This window comes from Miscanthus floridulus, chromosome 9 (assembly GCF_019320115.1).
Source record: "Miscanthus floridulus cultivar M001 chromosome 9, ASM1932011v1, whole genome shotgun sequence".
In the NCBI taxonomy this organism is placed as follows: domain Eukaryota; kingdom Viridiplantae; phylum Streptophyta; class Magnoliopsida; order Poales; family Poaceae; genus Miscanthus; species Miscanthus floridulus.
Genome location: NC_089588.1, coordinates 4,808,714 through 4,823,897, shown reverse-complemented (window position 1 = coordinate 4,823,897; position 15,184 = coordinate 4,808,714). Strand labels below are relative to the sequence as shown.

Here is a 15,184-nt window from a genome sequence, read left to right as displayed (position 1 = left end):
AAAAAATCTTTGGTAGTAAATGCACTGGCTAGGAATCTCATAAAATGCTTGATTGACATTGGCATTAGCCATGGAAAATAATTAATGGGAAACAATCCATCTATATGCAATCAGCGATCAACTCACCTTATGAGTCATCAATCCAATCCTCGCATGCAAACAAACTCACCTATAAATAAGCACTGTCCCTCTACAGACTACTGACAGAGCAATCTCAACGACACATAACAACACAGCACCTGAGGCTGAGAGAAAGAGGGGCCACCATGAGAGCGATCATGGCCTCCTCCTCCGCCTTCTACTCGAGCTATGTCGTCGTCTTCCTCTCTACGCTCCTGCTCTCAGGCTTCTCAGTCACTCATCATCACACTAGTCATGCCCAGGCGGACGGCATCGACCCACTGCTCCCCCTGTGCAAGAGCATCGGCGGTGGCAGCAGGGACTTCGGCATCGACTTCTGCATCTCGGCCCTCGGCTCCGACAACCGGAGCCGCCACGACGGCCCCAACTTCCCCGTCATCGCCATCGACCTCCTGGCGGCCAACGCCACCAGTACCGGGGCAAAGATCGGCGGACTACTGAAGACAGGCGGCGGCGGCAGAGATGAGGCCACCAGGGACGCCCTGGTGTCCTGCCAGGCGCTGTACGGCGGCATTGTGGGCTTGCTGCCCGGCTGCACCGCCCAAGTCAACGACGGCAAGTTCGACCGGGCGGCGCTGACCTTGGAGAGGACGGCGAGCGCCGCCAGGGAGTGCGAGGACGCGTTCACGGAGAAGAAAGTGGCGTCGCCATTGACTGCGGAGGACGACGCCGCATTCAAGCTGGCCAAGCTTGCTGTTTCCCTGCTTGAGTTCCTTAGCTGATCGATGCAGAGAATGTTCTTTTAGATGAGCATAGCGACACATGAACCCATCTCTCCAAACATCGTTTCAACTTCCTTTTTTTATCCCAAAAAATGGGCGTAGGCCGGGTTCCTTCGTCACGGAGACAGCATGCTAATGGTCAAGATTTTTGCAGATTTGAAAAGGTCTAAAATTTTGATGGGAAATGATTTAAATTACATGATATTTCATGGTATGAATGATCTTGATACGATATGGTGCAAATGCTATTTTGGAACGAACGAATACTGAAGTAATCCCCTAAAACCTTTGGTGCTTGATGCAACAAATATATATATATGACCACGCCACATGCAGCATGCAAAGGCGCGCTAGATGCAGAGTCTTTGCGAAAATCGACGAAGACATGGACGTGATGACCCATCGTGACAAGCACACTTTGGGTTTCCCTAACAGGCTAACATCGGTAGGCAACGAAAATCGACGAAGCCAGGACATTAACAGCCTAACAGGTTCTCTAGATAAACCAAGAATGCTTGTCTGTGATGACCCATCGTGACAAGCACACGTTGGGTTTCCCTAACATCGGTAGGCAAACTAGACTGCCTTCAATCGCCGTCGAGACGAAAGGAGAACAATGTAGGATTTAGAGAGAAAAATAAGATTAAAAGGATAGTAGATTGTTTTTTAGTGCGATTAGATCCTCTCAGTCGATCAGACATGATCCTTTATATTTATACTAGCAAAATATGCTCGTGCATTGCAACGGAACTCAGATCAATATGTATAGGAATCGGACTCCTATCACCGGTAGATTATATGCGAGTTCATGAGTCTGAGTAACATACACTACTACAGGATTTATTAACGGAGGCGATACACTACTACAGGATTTATTAACGGAGGCGGTCGTTTTCTATTAACGGAGGCCTCCGTTATTCACTATGCCAGAAAACCTTATCAGTGACGCGTGTAGAGGGTCATCAGTGACGCGTAAAACACGCGTCACTATTCTTGCGTCTGTGATAAGGGCACATTAGTGACGCGTAAAAACGCGTCACTGATAGGAAACTATCCGTGACGCATATTTAGAACACGAGTCACTGATAACGCGAACATAGTGACGCTTATTCAGAATACGCGTCACTGAAAACGGGAACACGCGTCACTGATAAATCCATATCAGCGACACGCTGTGGGAACCCGCGTCACTAATAAGTCTATATCAGCGACACGTTGTGGTAACACACGTCACGAATAAGGATATATGAGTGACACATACTAAGAATATGCGTCACTGATTTGCGTCACTGATAATTTGATATCAGTGACTCATGTCTGTCTAATGTGTCACTGATAGCATATAACAAATGTACACATTGCTCATCAGAACCCCACGTCGTTCACAGAAGAAATATATATATATATATATATATATATATATATATATATATATATATATATATATATATATATATATATATACATACACATCGTTCACAGAAGAAATATATATATATATATATATATATATATATATATATATATATATATATAAGTCATCAATATGTAACATGTTCACACGAGATAGACATCAAGTTCAACAGATTCACATTTATATCAAATGTTCACAACTTGTTCAAAATCCATCACAACTTGTTCGAAATCCATCTAAACATTGGGCTTAATTTATTTAGTCACACACTACATCACTGGACTCACACTGATAATGGCAAACACACATCATTGGTCATGATGGAACTCTCCTTTCTTCTCGATGACTTGTTCCACTAAGAACCTGGCTAGCTTTTCTCTAATCATGAGCATATCGATGGGCGTCGTCAACACTTCAAATTCCTGTGTTAAGATAGAACTTTGGTAAAAAAGAAAACATGGTATAGTACAATGTACAAGACAATATAGACAATCAATGTAAAAAATCACAGTTGCTAAGCTTGATGCAAACAATCAAGGGACATAGGAACATCCGTAGATGTGGAAATTCATTAGCAAGCAGATGGTGCTGTGCCTATGTCTATCACTGAGTAAAATATATAGGCAGCGTAAAGCATCGAGCATTCGAGCTTATGACTAAAGTAGTACTGTGCATGTTTCCACTGAAAAGAAACTGCAGAGTTTTCTTCTACATCAAGGGAATAGCCTACAAATGTAGTGAAATCGCATTAAGGTTTGAAATACAACTGTTACTTGAGACTTTTTTCTGGACACGCAGGACTGTTTCCTTGAGACTGATTTGAAGACAGAATGCTGAGGCCACACAAACTTTTTCATCAAGACTATGAGCAATCGGCTAGTGCCACTATTACCGAATAATGATACTCAAATTGAAACACAAACTGGCCACTGCGACAATGGCCACACTATATCCGAGTGCTAGGAAACAAATAAACAATCAGAGAAAATAATCTGTTAGCTAGCTGCATGCTCCTAATCCAATCACTAAACTACCTGGAGCATAAGGAGGTTCAGCTACAAAACCACAGAGCTGGCACCTGCTCCTCCACCCTCATCAGATCACTCCCCAAAACGAAAAGACAGGTAGCAATACAAATAAAGCCTCCACCTTTTCTCTTCTCTTGAGATAGAAAAAGACAGGTAGCAGAACAAGTACCATGTGCTAAAAACTATACTAGGACATGACACAGTCACACACACTCAAACAACCATGGGCCATTATATTTGCACATCCAAAGTTTAGATATGAATACCTCAGAGTATTCCAAGTTTGTCTTTCTCATAGCTAAAAACAAGTGGTGTGCAGCATACCAGCTAGATGACTTAGCAGAAGATTGTTGAAGGCACTGCGACAAATATATATAGAACACAATAATATGAAAATGGAAGTTGAACACAGTACTTAATATACTAGAGGCACAATATTGACTTTTATTTTTGGAAGCACTTACCGCATATTTAAAAGCGTGTTTCAATGGCTGTGGTCTGTCTTTCAGCTTGTTTGTGTGTCTTGCAAAAGCCCTACATGTAAGAGTACAACACACACATATATATGGCTCATTATGTTGGTTCAATGATATTGGCACTTATGAAACAAGTCAATAGTAGGTAAGCAAACAACTCACTCGTCAATCAACAGTTTTAGCACGCTGAAATCATGGTTTTCAGATCTGTTGGAATCAAGGTATATGACCTTATTCCACTTTTGAATTATTACCACGACGATCCAATGATCACCAGCTAAGCCGCCAGAGTTGTAGGCAAACATTATGTAGTCATTCTTGGTATACTTGGTGAAGGCCTTTTGTACATACTGCAGAACTTTGTCTCTATCAAATGTTATGCTGTCCAGTGACATCACTTGTGGATCTAGAAAGCCCACATGAATGTCCTTAGCCTTAGCTTCCACAACCAGTGATCTAAAAATAAGAAAGAACATGTAGACAACATGAGTACATAAACCAAAAGGGATATGCCTAGAGAAAATGAGTACAGAACAGCTGATGAACTGCAAGCATATGTATCTAGGTCAGCTACTTCAACCAGCTTAATTGCATTTTATCTGGGTCAGCTAGAATACACATGATGCAGAGCATGAAAATTGAAGTTTAACGTTTGTACTATGTACCTCAACTCATGCAAGGTAAACCAAGCACAAAATTGATGTTTATGTTCAGTTTTATTCTAGAAGCACTCTAAACATGTTCAAAAGTTGACATGTTCAAAAGCTGACATGTTCAAAAGCGGTTCTGCAAAAATAGCAACTGGCAATAAACAAAGGCACAATAGCAGCTATCAGAACAGAACTGTATAAACAAGACCTAGTAGGTTCTGCAAAGGACCAAAGTAATAGTATCAGTAACTAGATAAAAGCTGCCGGCCAACACAGTTATTTTGTTTGCCAGAACAGTTAAACCCACCTACAAACAATCTACTTTAACTCCGCCACTACCAATTGTCCCCGAACTACTATGTGTTAAAGGTAATTGGTTTGTCTACGCTGAAGCCAACCAGTTTAGCTTTTCACTGGAGATTAATAGTGTGGAACAAAATTCGGCAAAAAACTGATGTCAGGTGGTCACTCAGACAATAATCAAAATACAGTCAGTGAACCAAACCAAATTCAACATGAAGTTAACAGAGCAACGCAAAGGTTGAGTTGAAAGAGCATATCTTTTATTCATGTTTATCAGTTATGTAGGATCTCTGGTCATACAACATATGGAAAAACTTGAAACTTTTGGCATGCTCACACTGAACCTTAGAAATACTACAATGGGTGAGAAAAAAAACCTATCATGCCCAAGCCCAATCTATGCCTGGATGGCGTGCAGCGTGCAGCAGCAGCAGGGGAGATATACCACCGGAACAGAAAAGCTGACATGTTCAAAAGCTACAACTCAAATACTATGCCCTTACATATGTACCAAAAAAGCCCTGAAACTAAATTTCACATCCTCTCTTTTCTCACTTATTCGGTTATTTCTTTTGAGAATATGGAGTACCTCTTTAGACAAAATATGATCCAAACATGGTGGAATCAAATTCCACCAATCTAAGTTCTTGTGCAGCCTAGTAATTTCTTGAGAGAAATTCATGGATAAAGTTAGGGGCACATAACTAATAGAAAATGTTCTGCTCATAGTACATTATATATATATATATATATATATATATATATATATATATATATATATATATATATATATATATATATACACACCTTCTATCTTTGCCTGATTGTTATAAATTTTAGTTACCAAATACTCTATATGGAGATGGCTAGGTACAAATGTAGGGATGATATAGATAGTTTTCATAATGACATAGGTGGATGATTTATTTATTAGATGGTTACTTTAAATGTAAGGAGAACTACTATCAGCTATGACCTTATTTCTGTTCTTCTACCATGGGGTAACAAAAGTAAAGAACACAGATTTGTTTGGAGGTACTTACAATATCCAGCATTGAAGAAGAGAGGCATCCAATGCCCCAAATTGGAAGAGGTCATACAGAAAATTGTATCTCACAAGCCCGACTTCGAAATTTGATGAGTTCAGCATATAAATACCCCTAAACCTAACCACTATCCCATGCTTATTGTTGACGCAATCTTTCATGTAATGAGCATGAAGAGCAGTACATCTAGGTCCTACCGCCTTGAGGTCCATTGCTGGGAGAAATGGGTGGCCACATTTGTACTTATCAATCCATTTTTGCTGCTGCGGTTGTTTTAGACTCTGTCCAACAGCCTTACTAGCCAACTTTTTATTTATGGCTGCCTTTTCACTCTCTCCAGCAGCCTTACTAGCCCCTTTGGGTTGCTTGGGTGGCCTTGCACCGCTTCCAACAGCCTCAGTTCCCACTTTTGGCTGTGTGGGCAGCTTAGTGCACTCCTTCTCTGAGCTGTTTGGATTTTTTGAAGGGTTGGCTGTATTATGCTCCTTTGGCACACTCTTTGTTGCATCAGATGTGGCCGGAGATTGATGATTTGAAGGAGTTGAATTGGCTCCACAAAGTAGCTTTGTAGAAATAATAGCATTAGTGCCCTTCGAAACACTCTTGGCACTCTTTGTGGTCTCATCTGGTTGAGATTGGGTTGGCTGGGTCTCATGTGTTTGTTTCACTAGAATCCAATCCCTTCTCCACTGTATCCTCTGTAGTAGAGCTGCTCTAAGTGTTTTGATATCATCATTAGGGGGCGGCTGCAGCACATAATCCTCATAACCCTGATGTACACATTCCACTTGGACTATTGCATAATCATAATCTATTTGGACTGATTCTAGCACAAACTCCTTTGGGAACACTGACCCTCTACAACCACAGGTCGATAGTTTCCAAGGTTCACTACCAAGGAACATTGGGTTGGCTCTTCAAGAAGATCAATAGTATCTGGAGCAACTGAACTAGGCCCCAACTCCAAGTCGTTTGGAACAGCGTTGGAGGCAGAGGCACAACTGCTCCTTCGTCCGCAGGCAGGACTAGGGGTCCTAGAAGGTGGTGGTCTTACCAACAAGCCTTGGTCTGCAAGATAGGACATGACATCCTGTGTGACCTTGCTGGTAACCTCTTTCATGACCTTAGCCATCACTTCTTGTGTGACTTGAGCTGTAACTTCTTGTCTAACTTGAGCTGCTATCGCTTCCACATCCACATCTACTGCACCAGACCTCTTTCTTTTTTTGTACATGCCAGAACACCTAGGCCAACCATGCTTCTAGCCAGTGTAACTTGAAACAGCGCGCACGCGGCCTGGCTGTTCAGGGCCCAAACATGCAGTTAGCACATCATTCTCCTTGACCCAAGTGACGCCTGAAGATTCTGCGGCTGATTGCTTCTCTTTAATGTCTTCAGAGATTTTTTGTGTTGAATCCTGTTTCCAGATGATCTCAGCTTTATCTTCTGATACCTCAAGCTTACTCCTTGCTCGTAGAAACCTCATAGGGCGGCCTTCAGGGTAGTCATCCCATGGGTTAGGGATGCCTTTCTTGACTAACTCTGCATCCTCCACCTCCCACTTTTTCTCTTTCCCATCATACCCTGCAGAGCCTAGACAATGGTTGTGCACATTTTGTTGCCGAAGCATTTTGTATTTCTCACTTTTCGCTATTTCTTCTGGGAACTTCTTCAATACCTCAAATTCTGCCCAATCTTCAGGTTGAATGTAGGGGTGCTTCTGAAAGGGACTGAGGTTTTTCTCGATAAAATCGGTCACTAGCCTATTTTTGTGGGTTCTCCAACTCTTAGATATCACCTTCATTATATACTTAAGCCCCTCAGTCTTCATTGTATCTGGGAACTTCAAGTAGGGCATGACATGTTTATTAAACAATTCCCATTTCCTCTCATCAGTAAGGTTTTTAAATGATGGCATAACTAAGGATAGCTGTTGTCTAGCAACCAAACGAGTAAGCAATCGCAATCTTCGTTGTTGTTTCACCTCAATTGGCTTCCCATCTGGATGTATCTCTGTGACCTCAATCATGTCAGTAGGCCACTTAGATGCTGTCTTTGGTTTTCGGGGTTAGCACGCAGGCTCAGGCACAGACTGCTGCTGCTCATCATCAACGGGTGATTCTACTTCCTCAAAAACAGTTTGTGTCCCCGCTTCGTCGTCACCACTTGATGAAGAATCCATGGAAGACACCTATCAATCAAATTCGAGAAAGATGTGGTTTAGCAAATTGCAGAAGACCAAATTTAGATGCTAGAAATATGCTAAACACTTGAAATGACTGTGGGTGGTGATAGCTTACCATTTTGATGTGGAACTTGAAATGACCGAGGAGGAGGCCCAACTTGGGGCCCCAACTCTTCCCGCTGCCGGCAAAGCCGCTGCGGCTGCCCTGCACATCCTCTTGCGTCTTGCTTGTGAATGGGAGAGTCGAGGGCAGGAGAGGCGGTGGCGCACGGGAGAGGCGCGACGAGAGATGCGGCGGCGCACGGGAGAGATGCAGGGCTGTGGATGCGGCGGCGCACAGGAGAGATGCGGGGCTGCGGGAAACAGGAGGGAGGGACTGCGGGGCTGCGGGGACTTGGGGACTGAATTTGGGCCTGCTGGTTTCCGGCCCAAACAAAATAGAACGATTGGTGAAAAGCAAGCAAGCAAGCACCTGGCCATCCTTGAGGACGCCTCTGTAAACCCACAAAGGATGATTGGCATTGGACCAAGCTTGTGTTCTTCCTGGTAAGCCTCAATATACTGAAGGATCTTACATACCTGCTAATTACACCAATAAATATTTATGAATAATATTGCAAACATTATGCTTAGATGTAAAAAAGAACAGTGTTTCTACCTCTGCTCTACTGAAAGGAGAGCACTGAACCTCGATATGCAAAGCACCACAAATAGCCATTTGCAAGTATGGAGTTTCCTCAGCATTTGCAAAGCACCTACAGCAGTGCAAGCATGCCAGTACAATCAAACACCTTTTTTGTGAATTATCCAACATACATATTTTGGTGCAAGTGACTAGTTCAGATAAGCATTACTTTTTTGAGAACCTAACACTGTAATATCTCTTGCGTACCTTCAACAGATAAGCATTACTTTCTCTTGTGTACTTGCCAGTTTCGGCGGCCTTTTACAACGGTGGCCTCTTCTACATGACCATGTCGTAAGTATGAAGTTTCCTCACTCTCGAGAATCATAGGGAGGGTCCAATCACCAAAAGGAGGGACTTCATCAAATTGATTGTACTCTTCCTCCTCCACAGCATCTTCAACTCTGACAACCCGTTTTTATCGGGGAGAACTACGAGGCGTTTCTTGTTTTGCGTGTTGAGCACATAAAATACTTATGAAACCTGAGCTGCAAGTACGAATGGTTCATCCTTGTACCCAACCTGTTCAAAATCAACGGTAGTGAATCCATATCTGTCCTTGTTGATGCCCCTTGTGCCCTTAACCCAACGGCACCGAAAAACAGTCACCTTGAAGGGCTCCTTGACCCCAGGATAAGTTAGCTCCCAGATCTCCTCTATCTGACCATAGTATGCATCCTTCTGTATGTCAGTGTTGTCCAAAGCAACTACACGAACACCACTATTTTGGTACACACTTTTTTGGTCTTGAGCCAAGGTGTAAAATGTGTATCCATTTATGTCATATCCTTGATAACTTGTGATTGTGAACAAAGGGCCTTCTGCTAGGTTCCGAAGCCCTTCATCTGTGCAAGAGCTCAAACTAAGGATTCGCTTTTTGAACCAAATGTTGAATCCCTTCATATGTGCCCTCCCTATCCATGCTTCGCTCCGACCTAGATTCTCTTGACGCAACTGCTCCTTATGCTCCTCGATATAAGGAGACACTTCTAGTGTGTGTACCAACACGAGAAAGTGAGCCCACTGGTAATCATCCGGATCTGGATTAAGTGTCTTCTTCCCAAGAGTCCCTATCCCCGCTAGCTTTCCCTCATGGGGAGACTTATATAAGCCGATTGGATTTGTAGGATCAATGTAACCAAGGCACCAATCAACCACCTCCTCAGCAGAGTAACCCTGGACCATGCTTCCCTCAGGATGAACCCAACTCTTTGTATACTGGTTCAAAGTGCTCATGAATCTCTCGTACGGGTACATATGATGCAGGAACACGGGACCAAGATACTTTATTTCCTTGACCAGATGAGCAATGAGATGAATAGATATATCAAAGAATGCCAGTGGGAAGTATGCCTCTAGAAGAGACATTGTCTGGAAAAGCTTCTTCTCAAGATTGTCCAGTGACCTCTCATCAAGAACCTTCTGAGATATTGCATTAAAGAAGAAGCATAGGCTCATGATTGCCATTCGGACTTTTTCTGGCAAAATGTTCCTGATTCCAACCGCAAGCATTGTTGTGAGCATGACATCACAATCGTGAGCCTTCATTGGGAGCATTTTGTTCTCTTTTGGCGCCATGAGCTTCCTGATGTCCGCTGAGTATCTAGAGGGAACTTTCACGCTACGGAAGAAGTCGCACAGCTCCTGCCTCTCTTCCTTAGTTAGATTTACGGCACATAATGGTAGCTAGGCACTGGGGCCCTCGGGACACAACTCGGGCCTGATATCCAAATCTTTCATGTCCGCTCGTGCATTTGCATGGTCCTTGCTTTTCCCCTTGGTGTTCAAGAGTGTTCCAAGTAAGCTCCCACAAACATTCTTTGTCACATGCATGACATCGATGCTGTGGCGAACTGCTAAGTCTTTCCAATAGGGTAGCTCCCATAGAATGGACTTCTTCTTCCACCTCTTATCAGCGACTTCTTCCTCCTTGCGCTTTCTCTTTCCAAGGGCACTCTTTTTGTTCTTCCCCAACGTAACATTGACATCCTTTACCTGGTCATAGACATCGTGCCCAGTGAAATGCCTCGGAGCAGATCCCTTCTCAATTGTGCCATCAAACTGGCATTTCATGAGCCGATAAGGATGGGATCGGCTAAGGAAACGGCGATGTCTTATGTACACCCTCTTCTTCGAGTTGTTCAGCCAAAGACTCTCGGTATCATCTAAGCACTGAAAGCAATCTTTCTCTCCTTTGGACTGCCCAGACAAGCAACGGTGTCCCAGAACATCGGTGATGCTGGTTAACACCATTGCACGCAACTTGAATGACTCTCTCTTGAACCCATCATATACCTTGACACCGTCTGACCAGAGCGTCTTGAGCTCATCGACAACCAGCCTTAGATACACGTCGATGTCATTCCCTGGCTGATGCGGACCCGAGATCAAAAGTGGCATCATCATGTATTTCCTCCTGTTACACAACCACGATGGAATGTTGTAGATCGATAACAACACAGGCCAGACACTGTGCGAGCTGCTCCTGTTATCGAACGGGTTCATGCCATCTGTGCTCAGTGCAAAGCGAATGTTTCTTGGCTCATCTTTAAAAGATGCATACTTGGAGTCGATGACGTGCCACTGAATAGCATCTGCTGGATGCCGTAGGTAACCATCATTCTTGCGTCCCTCCTTGTGCCAACTCAACAACTACGCGTCCTTGGCAGTTGCAAACAAACGCTTCAGGCGAGGGATTATAGGGAAGTACCATACCACCTTCCAAGGAGCTCCATGCCTCTTGTCCTCATCATCCCCGTCATTTCTTCATTTGTATCGAGAGACTCCACACTCGGGGCATTCGGTCAGTTTTTCATTTTCTTTACCATGGTACAGTATACAGTCATTCTTGCAGGCATCGATTTTCTTGACCTCCAATCCCATAGGGCAAACAATCTGCTTGGCCTCATATGTGGTCTTGGGTAACTCATTCCCCTCAGGCAACATGTCCTCTAATCGATGTAGCAATGCATCGAAGCTCCGGTCAGTCCAATGATATGTCGCCTTCAACTGGAGAAGCGTGAGAGTAGCAAACAACTTTGAATACTTTGCCTTGCAGCTCTGATGGAGAGGAGTCCTCATGTCTGCCATCAACCTCTTCAGCTTCTTCATCTCTGCCTCAGTGTACTCATCAAAGCCCATGGCATCACGCACCATCTCCTCAAGGTCCTGTGACTTCTAGGCATAATTGGCACTGATATCTGCTAGCTTGTCATCGGTGAGATCCAGGATGCAAAAGGGTCCTTCCTCGTTGTCCTGACCAGCACCATGAGTTCCATCATCCTGACGTAGGTCACCAGAGAATCCTTGGTCCATACAACCAGCTTGCAAGTCTCGATCATTAACTCCTTCTCCATGCTTGTTCCAACATCTGTAGTGATCCATGAATCCTTGGAGGATCAGGTGGGCATGGAGTGTTAATGAACTCGAGAACTGCTTCTTATTCTCACAATCAATGCATGGACACCACATAGTTGTCTTGTGCTGATTCAACATATCCGCCTCTATAGCTCTTATGAATAATTTCAGACCATCTAAGTACTGAGCACATGCACGGTTGCGAAGAGACATCCAGCTCCGATCCTCCATATCTACAAAAGTATGAAAACAAATGAAATCAACTAATCCTTGCATGAAAATCCTATAAATTACTTGAATAGTAAATTTACTATTGCATCAGTGTGACACTCCAAAGAAAAAGATATGACTAGCCAAAGCTCTATGAAAACAAGTTGCACTGAAGTAGAGCTTAGCTTGGCTATGTGAGTTCAGTCAGACCTGATATTGAACTAATAGCCAAAGAAGACAACAACTAGCTAGAACAGGGTACTAAGCTGTATACCACTGATAGAAAAATATTATGCGTTAAACTGAACAGAGAGCACACCTACTGTCTATTTTGCAATGAAATTTTCAAAACCAAAACTGCTGGAATTTTAACCAGTCCCTCACGACATCAGTCCAATCCATCCCAACAAAAATAATCCAAAAAATACTAAATTTTAGACTTTATGTTTGCAATCTCACTATGTCTCAATCCAACAACCAATAATACACCGTGAGGACCCAATTGGGAAGATGCTAAATCAGCAGAAAATACCTACTTGGACAGTAGCAGCTTCCTCCGACTAGTAGACTTCTTGGCTAGTGGTGTTCAGCACTCCTATCCTCCATTGATTATTTCAAGCAGTAAAGCATTTGCAGCTTGGAACAAACGTAGTTGTCAGGAATCATGCTTTGCTATTCCTCGAGTATCTGATGCTTTGCTCCCTGCAGAAATCAAGCATATCGGATATTATTAATCTGAACACACAAGCATTCGAGTAACTGGTTTAGTATAGGCACGACCTCAAGAAATTTTGCTGCTAAGTACTGTCTGGCAGTATTGGTTATTTGACCATAGCAGAGAAACATTAGGAACCTCATATATATAATCATAGGCATATATATAACAGAAACTGAAATCTGTCTTTGGTTAGTTTAGTTTTGGACTAATTCCACGTTTGTAGCAGAGAAACAATGGAACATAACGGGACCTGATAATTTTGCCTGACAAAGTAGACTACCTATTAGTAGCAGTCAGTGTTTGTTTGCCAGAAACAAGAAAGAACATGCAGATGTCTTCCCATAATTCTTTTTCTGGGAGCCACGTAGGCAACACATTTTAGACTGCGAAGCTATTGCAATTTAACATCAATTCTAAGTAGCAGTTTTGAACTTTTTGAATCATTGGATGGATGGATATTGCACAAGTCTACTACTGTCTAGCTAGCCACGCTTCCATGATTCCATCCAAACAAGCCTGCATCTCAAAGTTAATTCCAGGAGACGAGCAATAGTGGGGCTTCAATTGACACTATTTTTTGTGTGTAAAGCTTCAATTGACACTAGAGATAAGCAATAGTACCTGTACCTGACACTAGAGATAATTCTGCATCTGAGCAATAGTGTGTACACTACAGATTGCTGTCAATTGACAGTTACAGACTCTCTGAACGCTTCCACATGACAGCACCAGATCCATTTCTCGCACAATCAAGAACACAGCCGAAGGGAAAAAGGGAAAAGAAGTGAGCGATGCTGTACCTCTGCTCGAGGTGGGCGATGGACGCGAGCGAATCTCGCCCTTGCTGACACGAAGACGGTCGTGCTCTGGTCCGACGATGCTGCGCCCTGGAGGCCGCCGACGACACGTGACCACCGGGGCCTGGGCTCGAGTGATGGGGCGGCACAGAGGTGGGGGGCTCTGGCTGGAGATGCAGGTGCCGAGATGGGCGGCCGCGACAGCCAAAGCTAGAGGAGCCGAGGTGGGCGCGCGGCGCGCGGCGCGCGGCGCGCGGTGACTGCCGGAGCTCTGGACGCGCCGGGATTGGGAGTCCACCGGGGTGGGGTGGGGGCTGCCTCCGGCCGGAGCTATAGGTGCCATGGTGTGGGGACTCCATAGGGCACCGGCCGGAGCTGTAGGTCGACGGCGGCGGTCGGCGGTCGGAGCTCCACGTGTTTTTTATTTCGACCGAGACATTTTTTTAGGGGACGAAGCTAATAAACATGAGTTAAGATTGGTGATGTAGATGTGTCCCCGGCCACAACTCAGTGACGCGTCTTTAGAACACACGTCACATTTATTATCTGTGACTCGTGTTATCGAGAAGTGTCACGGATATGCTTTCCTATTGGTGACACGTCCAGCAAAAATGCGTCACATGCCTTATCTGTGACGCGTTTTGTTAACCAGCGTCACCAATACTACAATCTATCTGTGACGCGCCTTGACAATACGTGTCACATTTTTATCCGTGACGCGTCTTGTTAACGCGCGTCACGAATACATCGTTATTAGTGACGTGTCTTGCTCCTGGGGCATGGGCAACAACTAATCGGTGACGCATCTCGTGAACCCGCGTCACGGATAGATTATTGGTGACGCGTTTAGTTTTTGTGTCACGAATCGTCGTGTCACTGATAACATTTTCTGGCATAGTGATTCAGGCTTTTTGAAGGCAGGCGCAATACCCGCCTCACCCGCCTCGGTGTCTTAACACGTCCACCTCCATTAATGCCATTTACGAAGGCGGGCGTCTTAAGACATCTGCTACCGTTAATAGTCTTCAGAAAATAAAAAAGCAAAAAATAGGTAACTTTTGGGATTCGAACCCGCAACATAACACTCACTGTTGCCTAGTCTCTACCAAAGCACCACACACTTATTCATGTTTATATAATATGTTATTGTTTTATATCAATATTTTATAATCTTATATTGGATATTTTGGTGAGTAAATGAACTCAAATGAAAAAACTTTTAACAACAAAGTTTTAAATCTTATCAAGTACTACATCTTTGGTATAGGATGTATCTCCATCCAAGATTGTTTGAAAAATCTTAAAAATTGAATCTAAAAGTGTGTGAATTTAAACATATTTTAAGACTCTAAACGACTTTAAATAAAAAACTTGCCACCAGCAAACATGTAGCTCAGGTCGTCCACTACAACTTTGGTATTCACTGTGTGAGCATTCGAGATCGTTTAGGAA

General features: G+C 43.6%; 2 protein-coding genes and 1 pseudogene across 2 annotated transcripts; 1 reads left to right on the top strand and 2 right to left on the bottom strand.

Annotated features, from left to right (window-relative positions):
- Nucleotides 1-278: 278 nt before the first annotated feature.
- LOC136479114 (uncharacterized) lies at nt 279-918 on the top strand. The gene has a single exon (XM_066477083.1). The coding sequence runs from the start codon at nt 279-281 to the stop codon at nt 861-863; it is 585 nt and encodes a 194-aa protein (XP_066333180.1). The 3' UTR covers nt 864-918.
- A 1,648-nt stretch (nt 919-2,566) lies between these two features.
- On the bottom strand, nt 2,567-10,117 carry LOC136479113 (uncharacterized; annotated as a pseudogene).
- A 219-nt stretch (nt 10,118-10,336) lies between these two features.
- On the bottom strand, nt 10,337-11,806 carry LOC136479112 (uncharacterized). Its single transcript, XM_066477082.1, has 2 exons — nt 11,476-11,806; nt 10,337-11,244 (listed from the first exon to the last, which is right to left on the bottom strand). The coding sequence occupies exons 1-2, from the start codon at nt 11,804-11,806 to the stop codon at nt 10,337-10,339; spliced, it is 1,239 nt and encodes a 412-aa protein (XP_066333179.1).
- Nucleotides 11,807-15,184: the final 3,378 nt, after the last annotated feature.

Bases quoted from the DNA above. Each gene is read 5' to 3' on its own strand.
- LOC136479114 (XM_066477083.1), top strand. From the start codon at position 279: ATGGCCTCCTCCTCCGCCTTCTACTCGAGCTATGTCGTCGTCTTCCTC.
- LOC136479112 (XM_066477082.1), bottom strand. From the start codon at position 11,806: ATGGTGCGTGATGCCATGGGCTTTGATGAGTACACTGAGGCAGAGATG. The intron at 11,245-11,475 runs GTAAAGAAAATG...GGCATCCAGCAG, and splicing joins TGACTGTATACTGTACCATG to ATGCTATTCAGTGGCACGTC.